This window comes from Lemur catta, chromosome 2 (genome assembly GCF_020740605.2).
Source record: "Lemur catta isolate mLemCat1 chromosome 2, mLemCat1.pri, whole genome shotgun sequence".
NCBI classification, from domain to species: Eukaryota; Metazoa; Chordata; class Mammalia; order Primates; family Lemuridae; genus Lemur; species Lemur catta.
Window position 1 is genome coordinate 146,210,963 of NC_059129.1, and position 19,420 is coordinate 146,230,382.

At 53.0% G+C, this 19,420-nt stretch overlaps 1 protein-coding gene across 1 annotated transcript in view; it reads left to right on the forward strand.

The window, feature by feature from the left end:
• Positions 1-19,420, forward strand: part of SMOC2 (SPARC related modular calcium binding 2) — a 136,932-nt gene that overhangs the window by 41,357 nt on the left and 76,155 nt on the right. Inside the window, exon 2 of the mRNA XM_045544735.1 lies at positions 8,053-8,224. Coding sequence (XP_045400691.1) covers positions 8,053-8,224 — 172 coding nt within the window. The remainder of the gene's footprint in view (positions 1-8,052; positions 8,225-19,420) is intronic.

Genomic DNA, 19,420 nt, shown 5'->3' on the forward strand with positions numbered 1-19,420 from the left:
CATCCTTAGTTTTGAAATCTTTCCTGGGGGCACGTTTGGCCTCAGGAAGGGCAAGGTAAGAGGGCTGGGCAGAACTACGGAGAGGGGAGGGACGTGGGGATGTAGGCGGTGTTTGGAGTAGCATGAGGGTGTCCCTGCGTTTAGACAGAGACGTGGCATGGACCTGCCCAGTCTTGTTCAGACATCCGAGGCCCCTGACCCTTCCAGAACATATTCATCCTAACACCTATGAAAATAGAAGTGGCTGTCCCCATAGGTGAGCCTTCCTGCTATCTCTCAGGCCTCGCACAGGGGAGCGATCCCTCGTCACCTGCCTGAGTGGGTGGGACAGGGGATGCCACCAGGCTGTGCCTTGGGCGGTGTTTGCAACATGGGTCTGTCCTTCCGTTTCCCATCTTTAATCCTTCGGTTACGCCTCCCGCAGGAAGTGATTTCACCGTGTAACACGCAGTCTCCACTGAGGTTTGGCCGAGAAACGTGGTCTGGAGTCTCAGCTTGTGGCTTCATTTCCCGCTTTCCAGGTTCCTCTCGTCTTCTCTAACGTGTGTTTTAGTGCAATTTGCCCTAAATGCTGTGCAGTGAGCAGGAGCCTGCAAAAGAGACGCGAGCCGCAGGCCTTTGCAAACGTCATTTCCTCACAAACGCATCTGATCTTCCAGGGCACGTGAGGCCAAGGGAAGCGGTGGAGTCTGTCAGTTAGTTTGGCTGCTCCAGAAAATGTTGATGCTATTAGGGAATTTATAAATTACATATCGCCATAAAAATGGAACTGTGTTTTAAACGGTACAACTTGGGTGTTTGGGGTTGCGGGGTACCATCATTGGGGACATAGATCCAGCATTTTCTCACCTCCCTCCTTGCTGTGTGGCCGAGTGCTCAGCCACACGGTCTGCTGCACCCCTGAGCACACATGTCACCCCACGTTCAGCATGTGGCCGTCACACGGGAAGCCCTGGGTTCCACAGAGCCCACCGAGTCGGACTCGGGTGGAGACGGGCAGTCTGCAGCCGGGTGCAGAGCCACACGCTGGCCCCAAGGACTCCGCGGTCCCCACGCAGGGCGGTGTTAGGAGGTGTGTCCAGCAAGCGCTGCTTGGACTCGTGTCTGAATTGTTCGTACTTTCATTCTTAGACGCTTCTCACTCACCCTCTTTGGTCTCGCCATCCAGTAATCACTGTCCAGGTAGAGTGTCTGTTTTTGATATCACCAAATGTCGGAGTTTACCTGACTCTTGCGTGTTTTAGCCTGGGGTCCTGGAGCTGCACCTGAGACACAAAGGTGGCAGTGGTGGTGGCTAAACCACAGGTCAGAGGTCGGGACTGGCTTTTTTCAAGACAGTCACAGCAGAGAATTCCAAGTGCATGTGACCTCCTAAAGTTTAATTTTCTTCTATACGTGCACAAAATGTTTATGCATTTTTGTGGCTTATATTTTTCATGGGAATAATATTGTCACGTTAGACCAAGTTATGACACAACTTTCTGCTCGGAGCCCGTGGGGAGCTGCACGTTCACTCTGTAATAAGTGGCAGCGGCGGCCCAGGCCTGGAGCCCGCCGAGAGGGGAGCCCGTGCACCATGACGGGCAGGTCAGTCCCTCACTCTGCTCCCTCCTGTCCCTCTGTGACGTGGGCGGATGGCGGCATTTGGTGCAGGGGATGGCGAGGTCAGAGGAGAGAGCGTGCACAGTCAGGTTTTGAGAATACGCCCGGCCCGTGTTGGCTGTGCCCAGGGTCATGGCTGGGGGCAGCAGCCCCACCGAGGCGGGATCCGAGGGGTGGAGCCAGAGGAGGGAGGAGGGAGAGGACAGGAGACCAGAGGCGGGAAGAGGGCGCACCCTCGGCGACACAGCTGTTTCTGTGTGGCACTGAGCAAGTCCCCTGCTGACTCCGTCCGATGGAAGGGACGGTGGCCATGCTGGGGACACGGGGCTTCCCCGCTGCTGCCCTCCAGGGCCGGGGCTCTCTCACCCCCACGGGTCACACCCACAGAGCTCTTCAGGCAGCAGCCACTCGTGGGCCCCAAAGCAGGCCAGAGCCCGTGGTGGGGCCCCAAGGTCATCTAGGCAAGTGGACGCCATCTCCACCCTGGGTCACCCTCCCGGGCTCAGGAGTGGCCCAGTGTCACTGTCATGTTCCTCCGTATCCCAAATGCATGCTGTCAACAAGGCCGCAGCCGAGGAAACGTGTCAGCTGTTAACGTCACCTGCACCTTCCTGGACTCGCGCCGCGATCTCAAAAAGAAACTGGTGCTTAGCTGTGGCCAAACCAGTGCCCACCACACCTGAGGCTGAGCCACCTGCTGTATGCACTTCCAAGGGACCAGGGTGTGTGGAGCCCCCCAGGTAGAGTGGGTTCCGCTCCTTTTTAGTGTTTCGTGGGGTGTTTGTATGCTCGGACAGGTCAGTTCTGATCTGTGAGAACAATGACCAGACGTCGAGAAAGGCGAGCTTTTGTTCTCAGACATAATTCTTGCCTTGAGGTAACACCGTCCACAACGATGTCTTATTAGAAGTTTAGAATTACAAAGTGCCTACTGAATCTCAAATAAACACAAATCTGGAGCAATTAATAACCCAAGAGTGATCTCCGGACATTAAAAACAAGTCGCAGAAATGCCACTGTCACCGTGGAGAAGCGCGGGGTGTGGAGGCCGGGCAGGAAGCGAAGGCAGGTGAGCGTTTGGAGACGAGAGGACAGCTGCAGGCGGGTGGAGCCGCCCTGGCCATGAGTCGTGGGCGAGGGGTCAGCAGCGACTAAAGGGTCGCAGGACGGTTGGGTCGGGGTCCACGGCCCGTTGGAGTCTGTAAAAGCACTTTGGAAAGTTTCGCGTTCACTAGGACAGACGGTAAAGCAGCGTGGTGAATACAGAGCAAACGGCAAAGGCCCATGTGTGCCTGTCCCCGTGGCAGGGTCTCCCGCCCGGCGCGTTGCGGGGCTCCTGGCTGCCAGTGCCCGGGGCTGGCCGCTCCCCAGGGGGTCCCCGTGCCAGTCGCCGGCGCGCTGCCCTCCGGCTCCCGCGTTTTACTTCCTCTTGCTGAACCTCTAATTTCACTCCCCCTTTTTTCCTTGCCCCTAATTTTCTCCGTGGAAACGATCTCCGACAGGAGCCTCCTCTTGCCCGTCCCTCGGGGCTGAGATTCTTCGCGGTCCTGTCGGGCGGTGCCGGCCGCGCGCTCGGGGCAGGCGGGCTGCTCGGCTCGTTGCACGTGTCTCGCACTGCTCCAGCCACCTTCCTGTGCAGCCTCCCATCCTGCCCCACACACTCTCTGTGACACCGGTGTCCCCCCGAACGCCCTCCCGGCGCAACGTCCACGCGGCCCCGCCAGAGCCGGGAGCGCACGCGGTCCCTGGGCCACGGACCCCGCAGTCCCCATCCGCGCTGTGCGTCTGTCATTTCGTCATTTCGTCCCACGGCGACCTCAGAGGCCAGCAGCGCGCGGCCACGCCCACTGTGCAGACGAGCCAATCAGGGAGGCTGCGGAAACATGCGGAATCCAAGTTAAATCTCAGTCTGTCGCTTTAGAACCAAGGGATGTCACTGTCCAGCTAGTGGCTGCGATGGCCGCTGAGTGTCCCTCGCAGACCAGAGGTGGCCACAGAGGTGGCCGGCCGTCGGTGCCTGCGCATGTCGCGACTTGGTCTAGGGCGTTAGAAGGAATAGGAGACAGGACTGAAAATCGGGTCAGAGTCTGCGAGGACTTTGTCCTTTGGCGACACCTGTGTCGACTCACATCCGCGGATTTGCCTCCCGGGATCGGGTCAAACATCTCTTCTCGTTCTCAGATGATCGTTCAGAAAACGCTGCGATCCCGGAATCAGCGGGGAGGCCCCACCCCGGTCTGCGGGGCACCTGCGTTCCGCCGGGGGGTCGTTCCCGCTGCGCCCTCTGCACCGCTAGGCACGGCCCCTCCGATCCCACCTGCCTGCGGTTGGGCAAAGTGCCCTTTACAGACGGTAGCCACTTAATAGTGACTTAATAACTTCCATTCAAGCTGGATCCGACTTTTGTGCTAACTTAGATGAGGCTTTATTCTTAATTAAAGGTAGGAGCAAAAGGAGGTAAAGACAATGAAAATATGAAGTAAGGTGTTTTTAAGATACAAAGTGGCAAATTACTTCCATCAAATGAATGAATGAATGCATGAAGCAGTGAATGAAGCATGAATGAAGTGGCAGGCTCTCCGGGAGAAAACATCCCGTGGCAAGTTGTGCTTCACTGTAACATTCGAGCTTCGGATCACTGGCTCTATAAAATAATTTTCACAGTGGCATCGTAGATTCAGATTCTCTCTTCTACTAAAAGAGTGGAAGTTCTTCCCTGAAGGCTGAGCAAGTCCAGGCTCTGAAATGGAGAAACCACTTTTTACAACAGGCCTGACTTTGCAGCCACTCTGCCACGGGTCCCTGGTCAGTCTCTCGACCAACCCCCTCACCTTCCAGATCTGGTCCCTTGCCAAGGCCAGGCTGTCACCCCAGCCCTAACCCTAACCCCAACTTCAACCCCAACCCCAACCCTTCTCTCCTACTCCTCGGTGCCCACCTCCTCCTTGGAGAAAGGAGACACTCTGGGACGCTGTCGTCACATGCCTGTGTCCTAAGGTCGAGAAGAACCTGCCTTTTCAAATCTTGTAGCTACAGAATTGTGTACTTCAGAGCTGAAATTTTCTTAATGTGGCCTCACACCATATGATGTCCCATATCATAATCAGTAAAAAAAAAAAAAGAGAGAGATTTTAATCAATATTACAGTGGGAAAATTCATCCATTTTAAGATTGAGGAGTGTTTTAACCCATTTCTTAAATGGTTTGATTTCGTTTTAAACTTTTCCTTCTGGCTTAAAGCCAGGAATTTCTGAAGAGAAACAGAGGCCTAGTCTTTGATCCATTGTTTGATCTCCTGACTTTCTAACGTGTGAGCTGCTCGGGTCCACAAAGAGGCTTCCTGTGCACCTCGCAGCCTTCTTGCCCCCTCACCTTGCACCTGTGCAAACAGCACTGCTTTGTGGAAATAAAAAGAAATGGGAAACACCTGAGATCCTCAGGGTTTTTTTTTTTTTTAAATAAAGTTGCTCAAAGTCTAATTGGTTGCATTCTAAATTTGGCAAAGTGCCTTTGATCTTGAATTGGTTTAAAGACCCTCAACGAAGTTCTTTTAACAAATAATAAATTCTTCAGAAAAGGAATGTTTATTTTTCGTTAATGGGTTCTGTTTATTAATGAACACAACTTAGTTATAAACTTACTTTCTGCCATGCACTGTCCTCCTTGAAACTTAGTTGCTGTTAAAAACGAGGAGGGGAGAGATGTGTGCACAAGGTGTGTGTTCTCCGATTTCTGAGAAAGAAAACTTCCATTGTTAGTTCTACACCGTTAAATCATCAAGAATTGTGGTCACATTCCAAATGCCTGAATGCCAGCCTCTTTTTTTTTAAATAAAAGTTTAGCGGCTGTCTCTAAGTGAAAAATGGTAATTACAGTGTCTCACCTAAGTCCTCAGCATTTCCTCACTTAGAGTTTTAGGAAATGCAAATAGATTACCTCTTAAACATAAAAATTAATAGGATTTAGGTATTCTGTCTTTTCATCTGTGAACAAAATAGAAGGCAGCTGTCCATGGGGGTGGCTCTTGTTCCAAACCAAGGGACTTGGGCCCATTCCCAGTGTGTTGGGTGTTCGGAGCCTCCTTGCTGCTGTCCCTGTCCCGGGCGTGCATTTGGATGAAGTGAAAACGTGTGCTGAAGCTCCTCGGTGGTAGAATGCAAACCGCATGTGCTTATGTGCTTGTGCTGCCCATTTTAAGTAAAAACACAGATTTTTGCAAAACCCTGAAAAGGCAATGGGTCTGTTTTCACTTGACTCTTAGCTAAATTAAGCATGGCTCATTTTCACAGGTGAACCTATTCTTAGGGAAAATCAGAGCCTGCCACGTGAGACTGCACACGTGGGAAAACCAGCTGTCGCCTTTGTCCTGGGGCAGCCTCTGGCATGGAGGCCCCGGCCCTCGGGCCGCCCACCTGCCTGCCCTTCCAGCTCTGCAGACCCAGCCGGGCCTGGGGCTGTGGTTCCCGAGGGCGGCCCTCCCCACGGGGTCTCTTCTTCTCCCCCTGGCTTTGACTCCAGCTTGAGCTTTTGGCCAATCTTTATTTTTATCTTTTTTCAGCATAAAGTTTGTTTTAAAAAAAACTATGGGTAATATTAGACAAAACTATTTATTTAACATCAATACATTTTTATCCAAAGAACTTCATGTGTTGTGATTCTTCCCACTGCCCACCAAGGTCACCTGAGTTCCTTTAGAGCTCGAGTCAGGACCGTTTGTGAAGACAGATGCTTGCTGTGCGGTGCCCCGCGGCCCTGCGTGACAGCAACGCAGACGCACGTTTGTGTCCCCAGAGGTGCCACTGCACGCACATATCTGGTCACCAGCAGCCCCGAGGCCACAGAGCAGGGGAGCCAGCAAGGCCGGTCGCTAGACAGAGGCCAGAGGACACTCGGACTCCCAGGGTGGACGATTTGTTAACGTTTCAAGGAACAAAACATCCTGAGTTTGAGAATTTCTTTTTTTCTCTCCTACTGATGAAGGGACAAAGTGATGAGGGTCCCTGAACTTTTCCCCAGCTCAGCCTGGAAGAAGTGAGGGTTACTGTGGTGAGTGGGCACTGTCTCTGTCTCCCTCAGTGTGACCACGGCAACCAGCCGGTGCCCGGGAAACCTGCTCCAGTACTCACAGCACCCAGACGGTCCAACACCGCCATAGATTGTTTAAGAATAACCACAGCTATCTTTCCTTCCTTCCCTCCCTCCTCCCTTCCTCCCTCCCTCCTCCTTCCCTTCCTTCCCTCCCTCCTCCTTCCCTTCCTTCCCTCCCTTCCTCCCTTCCTTCCTTCCCTCCCTCCCTCTTTCTTCCCTTCCTTCCCTCCTTCCTTCCTCCCTTCCTTCCTTCCCTCCCTTCTCCCTCCCTCCCTCCCTTCCTTCCTTCTTCCCTTCCTTCCCTCCTTCCTTCCCTTATTCCTGCCTCCCTTCCTTCCCTCCCTTCCCTCCTCCCTTCCTTCCCTCTTTCCTTCCTTTCCTTTCCTTTCCTATGAATTGTTAATGCTCCATAAACCACAGAAAACACATTCATGGGACATGTTATATTCCAGTGACCAAAGGCTTGTCACAATTCCGTTTGTCCTGAGTGTCACCTTGAGACTCACCTTCTTTCTGCTGCTTTGTGTGGCCGGATGCAGGACTAGACAGGACCGAGGCGGGGGTGGGGCAGGACAGCCTGTCACTTGTCCAAATCCGAGACTCCCTGGGAGTGTCGGGCCGTGGGAGGAGCCAGTCGAGAGCAGAGGCCTTGGGCAGTCAGCGCTGTGCGAAGTGGCCCTTAGGGACATCTGCACCCCCAGGCTCCGGGGGGAGTGTCTTCCTGCCTGTAGCCATTTCCAAGGGTCCTGGGGGGGCGGTCACCCGTGTGCTGTCTCCAGTTGGGCATTTTCACAGAATTAAGCAAGTTTCCTCTGCGCAGGGGATCCCTCATTCACTCAGCAAACATTTATCCAGGGAACAGTAATCCACACAGGTGCACACGAATGGATCCTGAGAATGTGGACAAAAGGCTGGGAAGGGCTACCTCCCAATTCCCAAGGGGACGTTCCTGACACTTGCAACTTCCAAAAAGATGACACAATATAAAATTGAAGTAAATTAGCAAATTTAGCAAATGAATTTACAAATGAACAGAAAAACATCGACACTCAGAACAGTACAGGCAAAACAGAGTAGGAGTGCCTCCCCTTCCGGAGATGAGTGGCTTTGAGTGTTGCTCTGTGCCAGACATCGAATGTTGACTCAGAGAATCACCAAATTACGGAGGCTGTGGACACAGATGATGGCCTAGGAGTTTCAAAGCGGCTCATATGATGTTTCTGGCAGTGGTGAAAAATGAATAGCGTCGTTCCTTGTGGTCTCATTCCCTGGCCATGAAGTGGCCTTAGACAGCCTGTTTTCCGCTGCTTCTCAGAACATGTCTTTAAACTTGTATGGCTTCTTTTTTTTCTCTCCCCCAAGTTTTTGAGAGTTGATCAAGATAAAGACAAAGACTGTAGCTTGGACTGTGCGGGCTCTCCCCAGAAACCTCTCTGTGCGTCTGACGGAAGGACCTTCCTATCCCGCTGCGAATTTCAACGCGCCAAGTGCAAAGACCCTCAGCTAGAGATTGCTTACAGAGGGAATTGCAAAGGTGAGCTGCCCTGGGCTGTGGATTCAAAGATCCCAGATCAGTCATGAAAATGCTTGTATGCCTATTTTATTTTCACATTTGTAAATTTTTATATTTGAAAACTTGAGTTATATTTGTAAATTTTTTCCAGGGCATGTAAGGAAGAAGAGTAATTTCTACAAATTGCAAGAGCAGAGTCTTTTGTTTCACTTGTTCAATTCTCTTTGCTTAGAATGTTTCATGCCACCACAAAACAAATCTACCCAAGTATTTTACAGTTTTTGTTCCAAAGTCTTCCCCAAAGTTTACTGCTGTTTCTTTCAACTCTTCCTCGTTCTCTTTTTAGTGAGTGGGATGTGTACCGTGTACCTATGCAGTTTTGAGTGATTTTTTTCCTTTTGGTGCTGATTTTACACTTGCAGTTTCAATGTTCATAATTTGAGAGTCAGATTTAGAATTAACTAGTGTGCTTAGAGCAAAACATTGAAATGCTTCCCACATTAATGAAGGGTTTGACTCAGTAAAATGCGCTGATGTCTCAAACACAAATAGAGTCATTTTCAGAAAGAGATTTACCTTCTTTCTCTTATTATCTGGGAAAAAAGACCACACAGACTAAAAAAGCCTCTGGGAGGCTGTTCTAGGTTGTCTAACTATTAGCTGCAAAAATCCTTCGAACAGAGCAAAACCCCAGCCCCCCAGCAGGCCCTGGAGTCTGTGGTCGCAGCCCCCCTCGGCCAGGTTTTGACCACCCTTGTGCCTCCTTTCATGGTGCAATGTGATACCAGGAGCACAGACCTGAGCTACTTTTTCAGAAGACAAAGACAGAATTTTGCCATGGTCTTCAGACCTGAGTCCTCCTGCTGACATTACAAAGGAGTCTCTGTGTACTCGGATTCAGAGCCCTAAGCAGACAAACAACTTAAAATTCCCTCTGGAGCCCTGGCTTTGCCCAGCGACCCCACCCACCCCCGTGCACCTGTTTGCTGCGGTGGCCATAGACACCCGGCGCCCGGCCCTCGCTCCCGCTGACATGCGTGTGGCTTTGCCATGAGCGATGGCCCCACACCATCAGGGCTTGCTCGGTATCGTAGGACGCTCAGCCGTGGACGGCTACAGAAAGGCCAGCAGCAGCCAGGGTGGCAGGCAGGTGGCGTCCCAGTGGGTCCCTGGGGAGTTACTTTCTGTCTGACGGCACAGGAGAGAAGGCGCTGCAGAGTGCAGAGCCCCCTTCTCATCCTGTGGTCAGACTGGCTGTTTCTAAAATGGTCCTCACGCCATGGTGTGATCTCCCCCTTGGCAAGAAAGGCACGGAGACCCCAGGGCAGGATCCCTCTCAGAGGCGCCAGGAGAGGTAGGTGGAGCCAGATCGCAGAGGCCTGGAGTAGGGGGACAGTTCAGTCTGCTCTCACTTGGGGAGGTTAAACAACAACAAGACTAATTATGTCCACACCTTTCTACCTGAAGCTGGACGAAAACTCCTTCCGGTCACATCAGTTGCTCAGGTTTTAGGTTCGCTGGAGTCAGCATCACCCATGAGCTACAGGCCATTTCTTTCTCTAGTTTTATAATTTTTATTTTATTGTTCAAGTAAATTTTATTGTGTATATTTGAGGTTTCTGACATGTTATGGGATACATACAGACAGTGCAATGGTTGCTATGGTGACGGATATTAACATATCTGTCATCTCACATAGTTACTTGTTTTGGAACAAGAGCAGACCAAATCTACTTGGGTGAGCGTGGCTGTGGCCGTCAGCCACGGAAAGTGATTCTCTGGGGAGAGCAGGTGCTTGTCCCCAGCCCAGCGCTCTGGACCTCGGTTCTGAGGTCGGGGGTCCGTCTCCCCGGGCATGAGAAGCAGCCCCAGGGAGCAGCCTGGTCCCAGGCCACACGGCAAGTGGCTCTGCCCCTACCCCTCTGTCCCTCTGCCCCTGTTGCTCCATCCCTGTCCCTCTGTAGCATTAATTTCACTTCCACACCTTTAAACCTTATGGTTTTTGATTCAGATATGATACTATCACTGCAATATCTTTATTTAAAGTTTTAATCAAATACTTTTTTGCTACATTTCTTTCTTGCAAACTCAATAGCATGTTGACCTTACTGAGTGAATTACAGTTACACTTGCCATTTGAAAGTATGAATTGAACTCTCAACAGTAAAAATATACTGAAACTCTGAATTTAGAAGCAGGAGTAATTTCTCCAGCTTTCTCTGTAGTGCGGGGGGGAGGGGGAGCTGAACACACCATTGAAACAGCGTTTGTAAGTGACAAATGTATTTTTTTCTCCATAAACACCCGTTTCTATCTGTGGTCCTGTGTGATATTTTCAATAGTATCCGAGATGCCCACAGTGACCCTCGGTCCTCAGGCCTTCCCCTGAGGGGGGCGGCCGGCACTGTCGTGGAAGGACCCCACACACTGCACCAGGGCACCGCGTGGCACGGGCCACACGTGTGCACCAGGGGGGCCTCCTGGGCGCAGGGAGGGGTGCGTGTCCCAGGCCTGGTGGCACCTGCATCATGGAGACCATGAACCCAGGACCCCAAACCTCCGTCCCCGCCCAGCCTCCCCCGCCAGCCTCAACACCGGGAATCTGCTAACTTGGCCTTCGACACGGAGCCAGTCAGCTCATTGCTTTGGAGAGCAAGTGACAACCAGGCTGCGTTTTCAAGCCCAGGGACAGATGCTCACCGGGAACCATGTGTCTCCTTCCACATTCCGCCTTCTCAGCTGCAGATGCTCTGCGGAGAGTTCTAAACCCTTCCCCAGGAAGGACAGTCATTCCGGGCTAGCCCGACTGACGGAGTGCTTCACCACGGATGCAGCGGTCGTGGGTTATGGAGACCCATTTGCGTGACTAGCGTGTGCGGGACACACACACTGGAGGAGCGTGCAGATGTGATTTTATGCTTTGACCGTAGTTAGAAATCTCTGCTTTCTGTGCTGAGAACAGAGAAAGAATTTAAGAATAAATTTAAATTCAGATGATGTACTCTTCAGAGAAACTTCTAGAAGCAATTGCCTATGCAGGCTTAGCTTGTAAACCAAGTGCTGTGGACGTGGGATGGCCACGTCACCCACGGTCCTTTTCCCCGCCCTGTTCCCACACACGCCTGCCAGACGTCCTGTGAACGGCCGTGGGCCCAGCGGGAGCTGCAGCCTCTGAGGCTGAGCCCAGGGCTTGTTCTGTGGAGGCCAAGGTCGCGGCTGTCCCTCGGGTGGGAGCCAGGCCCCAGAGACCCCTGCCTGAGCACTTGCCCCCATCCCTGCCACGCTGCGGGCAGGGCTGAGCTGGATTCCTGTGTGACGGGGCGGATGTGACCTGACAGGGGCATCCTTTCCGGTGAGGTCGGTGCTGGTTTGTCTGCGCCTGTCCTGCCTGCAACCCCCACGCCTGCAGCCTCCCTGTTCTGGCGCCTCCCCGGGCTGGAATCCTCCTCCGCTTCACTGAAGACGATTTACACAGAAAACGTGGCACAAAAACGTGATGCAGGAGAAGCAGGCGGAAATGACATTTACCTCGCAGGGCGTGTTTGGCTGAAATCAAGAGGATGAGGACAGAACACGCCAAGTCTGCAGCCCTCGGGATCGTGCTGTTTGGCACTGCAGGTGCCGCGGCAGCAAACGCCACCATCAGTCTCAGGAGAGACGGTTGTCCTCGCACTGTGGTTTGTCGCGGGATTGCACGTGGCACATCTGAGCTTCCGGCTGCGGCCTGCGGGCGGCTCCCAGGGGCGCTGCTCCCAGCTGGGCGGGCTGGGTCTGCTCCCGGGGCTGCCCTCACAGAGGGGTTCCAGGGAGCAGGGTCACTGCGGTTTAGGGCCTTACTGGGGGACAGGCTCCGTCCCGGGCTGGGTCACTGGCGGGGGCTCACCCACCGCTGTGTCCAGAGCAGCCGAGGCCGCTCACGCGGAATCAGGGGAGGCGTCACCGAGCCCGGCGCTGACGTGACCACACACAAGACGTGGCTGCCACGGAGCAGCCTGTGCTCTTTGCCCCGCTTCCCTCCGAGCGTAAACACTGCAAGTTCCTCAGCAAAACCCAGGTGGAGAACGTTCCTCCCTGCAGGTGCCAGAGAGGGCAGACGACTGTCCCCTTAGATCCGCTCAGGGAGCACAGACAGCCACGCGGTGTCCCTGGGCGAGTCCTGGCGTGGACTGGCTGGAGCGGCGCAGCACGGCCTCGACAGAACAGGCTCCTGCTGTCTTCACCGTTTTGAGGGCACCTTCGCGTTTCTGGAGGGTGATCCTTCTGTAGGCCTGTCTCTTGGATGTACTAGTTTGGAAACAACAGTTAAAATATTTTCATCCACATTTAATTAAATTGGATTTAAATGCCTTATGCATTTTACATCATGATCTAACCATTGACCTCAGGATTGCAGTGGTTTATACTGGTGGATTTTTCTCATATTTTCATAGAAATTTGTGGAATTTGTGTTTTCAGAACTCAGCAAACACATTAATATTTTTCTTTTAATGTAAGATGATCAGGGCTGTCTTTCTTTTTGACAAAATCTTTGGCATGAAATAAAAAAGCCAAAAAAAAAAAAAAAAAGAAAAAGAAAAGTAAAATGCTGAGACATTGGAATTATTTTGAGATTTCTGGAAACAAAATTATAACAGATAGCTGACAAAACATCTTCCTTAGAGACTTGCAAGACCAGGTGAGGAGCCAACCTGTGTGGAGGACGTTGTCACTGCTCTCTGCTGCTGCGGCGTCACCCTCAGCGCCCACCCCGGGCAGCCCGAGGCGCGGCCCGGTCCCCGCAGAGCAGACCCCGTGCAGCAGGCCCGCGGCCCCCGCGACGCCAGAGCCCCAGCTCCACCTGTGCATCCGCAGGTGCTACTGACGTGCTGCTCCCACAGGCTCTTAGAACGTCGCTCTTTCCCGGGAGACCCCAGCGTGCAGCGGGCATGGAGTCTGCACCGGCCAAGTGGAGTTTTCCCGGCGGAAACCCTGGAGTTGGTGCTGGGGCCTCTCGGCCCCGCTGGGTCTGCTGAGACAGAGCCCCACCGCAGGATCCCCCCAGAAAGCCCCTTCCCTGGAGATCGTCCCCCGCAGTCGGCTGCGAGCGGAGACCTGGGCCCGATGCCCTGTCCGCGGCTGCCTCTCGAGCATTCTCTGCAGCTCCTGCGGTGCGGTGGTGATGGCTCTGTGCTTGTGGCCAGCAGTGCCGCAGGCGTCTGGGGTCACAGGTCCCTGGTGTCCTGGGCAAGCCACCTGCAGCGTGCTCCCGGACGTCTGGCTTGGAGCAGCCGTGGCAGGCGCCACTCAGGGAAGAGCAGCAGGGCCATCTGGGTGCGAGGACGAGCTGCAGCCTGCTCTTCCCAGCCTGGGCCTGGGCTGGCCGTGCGAGGCGTCGGCAGGGAGAGCCCAGGGAGGCCAGGGCACTGCCGAGAGCTCAGTGGAAGGAGGCGACCCCCAGCCTGCGTGGCCACCGGGACGGCTCGTCACACCCGAAACAGTGAGGGGTCCTCGTGGCTCCGCAGGAAGCCTGGAGGCCGTCCGTCCTCCCGTCCGGGACGCGTGGCCATCCCAGAACCCGCTCCGGTGGTGTCCCTGTCACAGTCGTATGAAGGAATGTGCCACCCGTCCGAGCACAGCGGGAACTGCCACGTGCCTCTTGCCGACGACCTCTGCCCTCCCCTCCGGGCCTGAGGGGGGCTCGGCTGCATCAGGGGAAACCGCACATCCGGCCCGCTGGCCGGGCGAGGGGGACTCTGGTGTCCCGAAGCCACTCGATTCCAGACTCTCGGAGCCGCAGCGTGAAGATGCCATGGGAGCCCCGGCCGGTCTCCGACTCTCGGGGCGCCCTGTCCTCCTCTGAAATACGGAGTCGGTCAGGTGAACCTGAAGAATCCTTCCTACCTGGAGAGTTTCTCGTCTCGAAACTGTTCCTCACAAGCCGGCCTTGCGCCAGAGACCTGGACACAGGCCAGAGCTCCGCCCTCGCCATGCTCTGCACGTGCCCAGCGGTGCTGCCTGCCGGCATGGGAGCTGCGACAACCCGGAGCCCCCTGGGGCTTCCTTGGCCCAGGAGCCAGCACCTAGCACCAAGCAGTGTCACCCGGTCACTCCCAGCAAGGTGCTGACTATTCCACGTTCTTCAGTGACACAGGCACTGCACACAACAACCCGCCGTGGGGGGGGTGGTGTGAGTGTGTGAGAGCGTGTGTATGTGTGTGAGAGCATGTGTATGCGTATGTGACTGTGTGAGATGGTGTGGCTGTGCGTATGTGTGTGTATGACGGTGTGGGTGTGAGAATCACGTGTGTGAGTGGGTATGAGCGAGCGTGAGTGTGTGACTCTTTGTCGGGGTCTCCTGGCAGGTGCTGGCTCTGGCCCACGCAGTGCCCGGGTCAGGTTTCTTTCCTCCCAGGGACACGGCTGTGTGACGCAGCCTCACTCCCCGCTGTCTCGTCTCCTGCGGAAACGCTGCCCCAGTCGTGTTGGCCGCGACTTGTTTGTGGTGCTGTAACAGGTATGATGTTCGGAAAGGCCTCTTCACAGGTGGCGGCAGACACGACAAGGGGCAGCGCCTCGCTCTCACTTCCGGGCCTTGATCAGAAGCACAACAGAATATTACTGGCATGTCACCAACGAGAAGACCCTTCTCCGTGCGCTCTAGCAATGCCTGTGACCTCAGGGCAGCGGCTCCCCGGGGGCAGGTGCCTCACAGCACAGCCCCACGTGGCCTCCACCCCCTGCGAGGTGACGGTCACACTTACAGCAGGGGACTTGGCGCCCACTGGTGTAACCATCTACTAACGTCTCGATGCGTCGAATCATGGTTACTACCATAGAGATGGTCACGATCGGTTGTTTCTTCCGTAAGTACTGGGAAGATTGAATACTGTACTGTGTTCTCGCAATGCTTTGCCGTTTGCCTTAACTTTTCCTTTACAGTTTGGCAACCCCGTTCCACACCTAGGGGTTTCCTGGGATACTGGTGCTGCTGCTTTTGTTCATTTACAATGAGAATCCTCATCTAGATTGAAAATGTCATTCCTGCCCTCCCCTTGCCTGAGATAATGCCTTCTCCATTAGGGTCAGGTTTGGTAGACGGGCCAGTCTGTCGTGGGGATGCACCTTGGGCCCTCAGCTGGTGGCAGTGGGGAGCACCTGGCCTGGACTCTGTGGGCTCCTCTCCACGTGCATCGGGGTCGGGCAGGATGCCCCACCCACGCTGCAGGGCACCGCAGCTCGGCACTGCTAGTTCTTCTCCGAGTCTGGCCTTCAAAATTAGGGCCGGGTAAAATAGGACAGCTTCTAAAACACAGCGTCTTCCTTCATCTGCTGCCAGTAGAAAGGAAAGGCGTGCCGCTCTGAGGGTGGCCGTCCCCACGGCACCGCACGGGCGAGCACGCTTCCTCAGCTCCCGTGCCATCTGGGCACTCGGTCCACATGTTCCCACCCAGCTGTGTCCACCCGGCCCTGCGCCAGGTCACCAGAAGACAGCAGTGGAAACTGGCCTTGACCTCAGAGAGTGTGCACACCTGTGCCCATCAGCCGTGGCCGTGCTAGACCTGGAGTCAGAGCACCTGCCGGCCCCTTGCTCTCGTTACCTGAGTGGGATGCTGGAGCTACGCCTTTCCCAGGTTTCTCCCTCCCGCAGTGGGAGCCTGCTGAGCGGCGTCAAAGCCGTGACCCGTCATCTCTGGCGTAAACCAAAACATCGCAGGAGACCAGCAGGCAGAGTTCAAGGAAGACTCGACTCCCTTTCATCCGGCTTAGTGTGTTTGTGTCGCCCTGTCCTGGCGTGGACAGGGTCCCTGAAGGAGGAGCTCTCTGGGCTGAGGACGGTCAAGTTCAGGGTCACCTGTAATTATGACCGTTTCATGACCTTGTTTTGAACAGGCGACCTCAGAGCTTCCTTTAACCTGTTCCTTCTAATCGTGGCTTTCCAAAATCCTTCTGCGTAAAACATGCAGCAAAGTTCTCTTCTGATTATGCTTAATCCTGTTTTGAGAGATTTTAGCAAAGCAGGGGATTATTTGCTTCCTGTTTAAAAGAAAATCATAGACATAACCTTCATAAAATGCTGTTGTTTATTTCCGGTGTTCAGAGAGCGTCACATTCTGATAGTTTCCATGACTAACTTATCTCGATACTCAAACAAGCTTGCGTCCCTATTTTACTTTGCTACTGAGAGGGGAAAGTCAACAACCTGGTAGAAATAAATTGCTTATAAAACTCATTAACAAAAAATTTGTGAAAATGTTCTATTAAAAACCTGTAGTTATTGACGCCTGCTGAGCACAGGGATGACTTTTTACTGGTAAAGTCCTGGCTCTTTCAGGTAAGAGCAAAAATACTTCACCACATTTGCATCAAATAGTTTTTCTATGGTTTAGTAAACAGTGATTAGATTCTTCAATTAGAAGGAGATTCAATTAACAGTTTTATTTAATTAAAATATTAATATTATAGTTTTTCAGTTAAGATAGAATTTCCCAATATTGACCAAGTAGAAAAGTACTATGATCCAAAATATCATGACACCACTTCATACCCACTGAGATGGCTGTCACAATTTTAAAAAAAGACAAAATAAATTTTGGCCAGAGAATTGGAATACTTTCCCACTGTTGGTTGGAATGTAAGATGGTTCAGTCACGGTGGAAAACAGCCTGGTGCTTCCTCCCGAAGTTAAACACAGAACTGCCGTGTGACCCCTGAATTCTACTCCTGGGTATTTACCCCAAAGACTTGAAAACAGGTGTTCCAACAAAAACCTGTATGTGACTATTCAAAACAGCATTATTCACAATGGCCAAAAGATGGAAAACCCAGAGTCCATCAGCAGGTGAACGGACAAACCGTGGTCTGTTCGTATGAGGGAATATTATTTGGCCGCAGAAAGGAACGGTGCTCTGATACGAGCCGTGGCATAGACGAACCTTGAAGACATCGTGCTGAATGGAGGAAGTCAGACACGAAGGCCGCAGATTGTAGGATTCCATTTCCATGAAGAGTCTGGAACAGGCAGATCCACAGAGACAGAAAGGAATGAAAAGTTCTGGGGGTGGATGGGAGGGAAGCAGGCAGTGACTGCTTAGTGGGCACAGGGTTTCCTGCTGAGGTGACGGAAACGTCTGGAACTAGACAGAGGTGAAGGTTGCACGACATTGAGAAGGTATTAAATTGTTCGCTTTAAAATGGTTAAAATGGTAAATTGCGTTACACATAGCTGTACCACAATAAAAAATACTTTGCTTATATTTTGAGGATTTAATATCCAAACAATTGGCAGAAAAGCGTCCAGAGAAAAATCTCAAAAGGCCCCTGAACAGTTAGGGAACTGCTCAGTTTTAACTTAACCGCAAGCATCACACAGAGTGAAAGTGCAGTAAGGGCAGAAATTTATCCCCTGTAAGTGAAGTGTCGGGGCAGATGTTGAACCTTTCTGTTCCATTCTTGCGAAATTGATTAAGAATTAAGAAGTTGGAAATAATATAATTTGAGGCCATGTGTAACATTCTGATTTTTATAAAGAGGGAGTCTAACCTAGACTAAGTGTGCACACTGAGCACACACGGTTGGAGTGGGAGTGAGGACAGAGGGGGTCCCTGTTTTGCTGCGAATCCCCCCATGTTTTCTGCCGCTCAGCAGGCTGGGTCTGGGTGGCTGCTGCTCAGACTTCTCAGTAGTAAAGACCTTGTCCCTGATTTAACACAAAGTATCTGGAGTAAGGATAACAAACAGGTAGGATGAGCCGTAACAGGAGGTTACTGTCTCGCATTTTTGTTTAATCAGGTGACTGCAGACTGGCTTGGGGGGGACTGACGTGGGCTCCGCACTTTATCCCACTGAGTCCTAACTGTCTCCTGTGACTAAACAGTCTGCAATACACTAGACATAAACTTGGAATTTAATATTCTATTAAACCAAGGGCTGCATGTTTGAGAACTATCTGATCAGTGGCAAATGTGAGGTCTTTCAAAGAAGCCTGAGCCGGGAACAAAGCCCACAAGTTGTTTGGAAAAACGTATGCTTTTCTGGCATGATCCGTGGTAGCTCCAATATTAGAAATAATTTATAGCCCCACCCCTGCCCTGAGCCCTTGCACGCTGGAACCCGTATCGCTTTTCCTTTTACACAGTCAAAACCACAGGTTAGATTGAAAAAAAAAAAAAAAAAGAAAAAAACCAGGACAGAAGTCCAGCGAGGCAGTGCTCCCTCCTCGGCTGAAACACAGACTGCATTAAAACCACATGCTGCCGAGTGCCGGCCGCTGGGCCAAAACGCAGCCGAGACGGAGGGCCAGGAGCCGGGATGAGGGAGCGAGATCCGGACGCACAGGCCCTGCGGGCCCCATGCCGCGGGCTGCCCCGGGTTCCGCAAGCGCCCAAAGTAAGTCCTGCAAAGGACTTAGCACTTGCAGTGCGGAGCCCCCACTCAGCACGCTGTGGCCGTGGCCGTCTGAGCCACCGCAGAGCCGCCGGCGTCCTTGAGCGGGTGCCCAGCACGGCATTCTGTCACCGCCAGCCGTTCGTAGCCACCAGGGCGTCAGCAAGTCACCGTCTGAAGATGGGGGTGGACGTCACTTGCGGAGGTGTCTCTCCGAGTCCAGGGGGCCTTTACGCTCTCACGACGTCGGTACTGTTAGTTAAATCTGGAAACACTTAAACAACTGGGAAGGCCGTTCTTTTCAAGTTTTAAAGTTCAAATGAGCGACGCCGTGTGCTGGTCCAGAGCAGTGAAGCACGGGCTGGCGGCCGCGCTCCTGGCGTCAGTCCCGGAGAAACGTCACGACTTTCTTCCCGGGCAGGGAGAAGCCAGGGGGGGCCCGGGCGGAGGGGCTCACACTTCACGCCCGGAGTCTGAAACAGGCTCTGTGGTCCTCAGTTCCGGCTGTGCGATTCGAGGAGAACCGTGGATCTAGCCCTGCCGGTTTCCGTGTCTCCACTCCCTAAGCTGCTTTCTCCAGAGTGAGATGAGATGCGCTTGTACGATTTTAGACTTTTCCATCTTACTGGTTTATCAAGTCCCTGGGGATATCTGCCTAAGTAGCAGCAGCAGCACAGTGATTTACATCAAATTGCAATTTGCAGTAATTTTAAAATGAGTCTGTGAACGTTCGGGGGAGGGAGGAGGTGGTCTGAGGACGTCTGACCTCTTAGCCACTTGGTTGTCAGACTCTCCCTGTGCCATGGGAGGGGGCAGGAGCTTAGTATCCACTCTGAGATCCTTGGAATCTTAGAA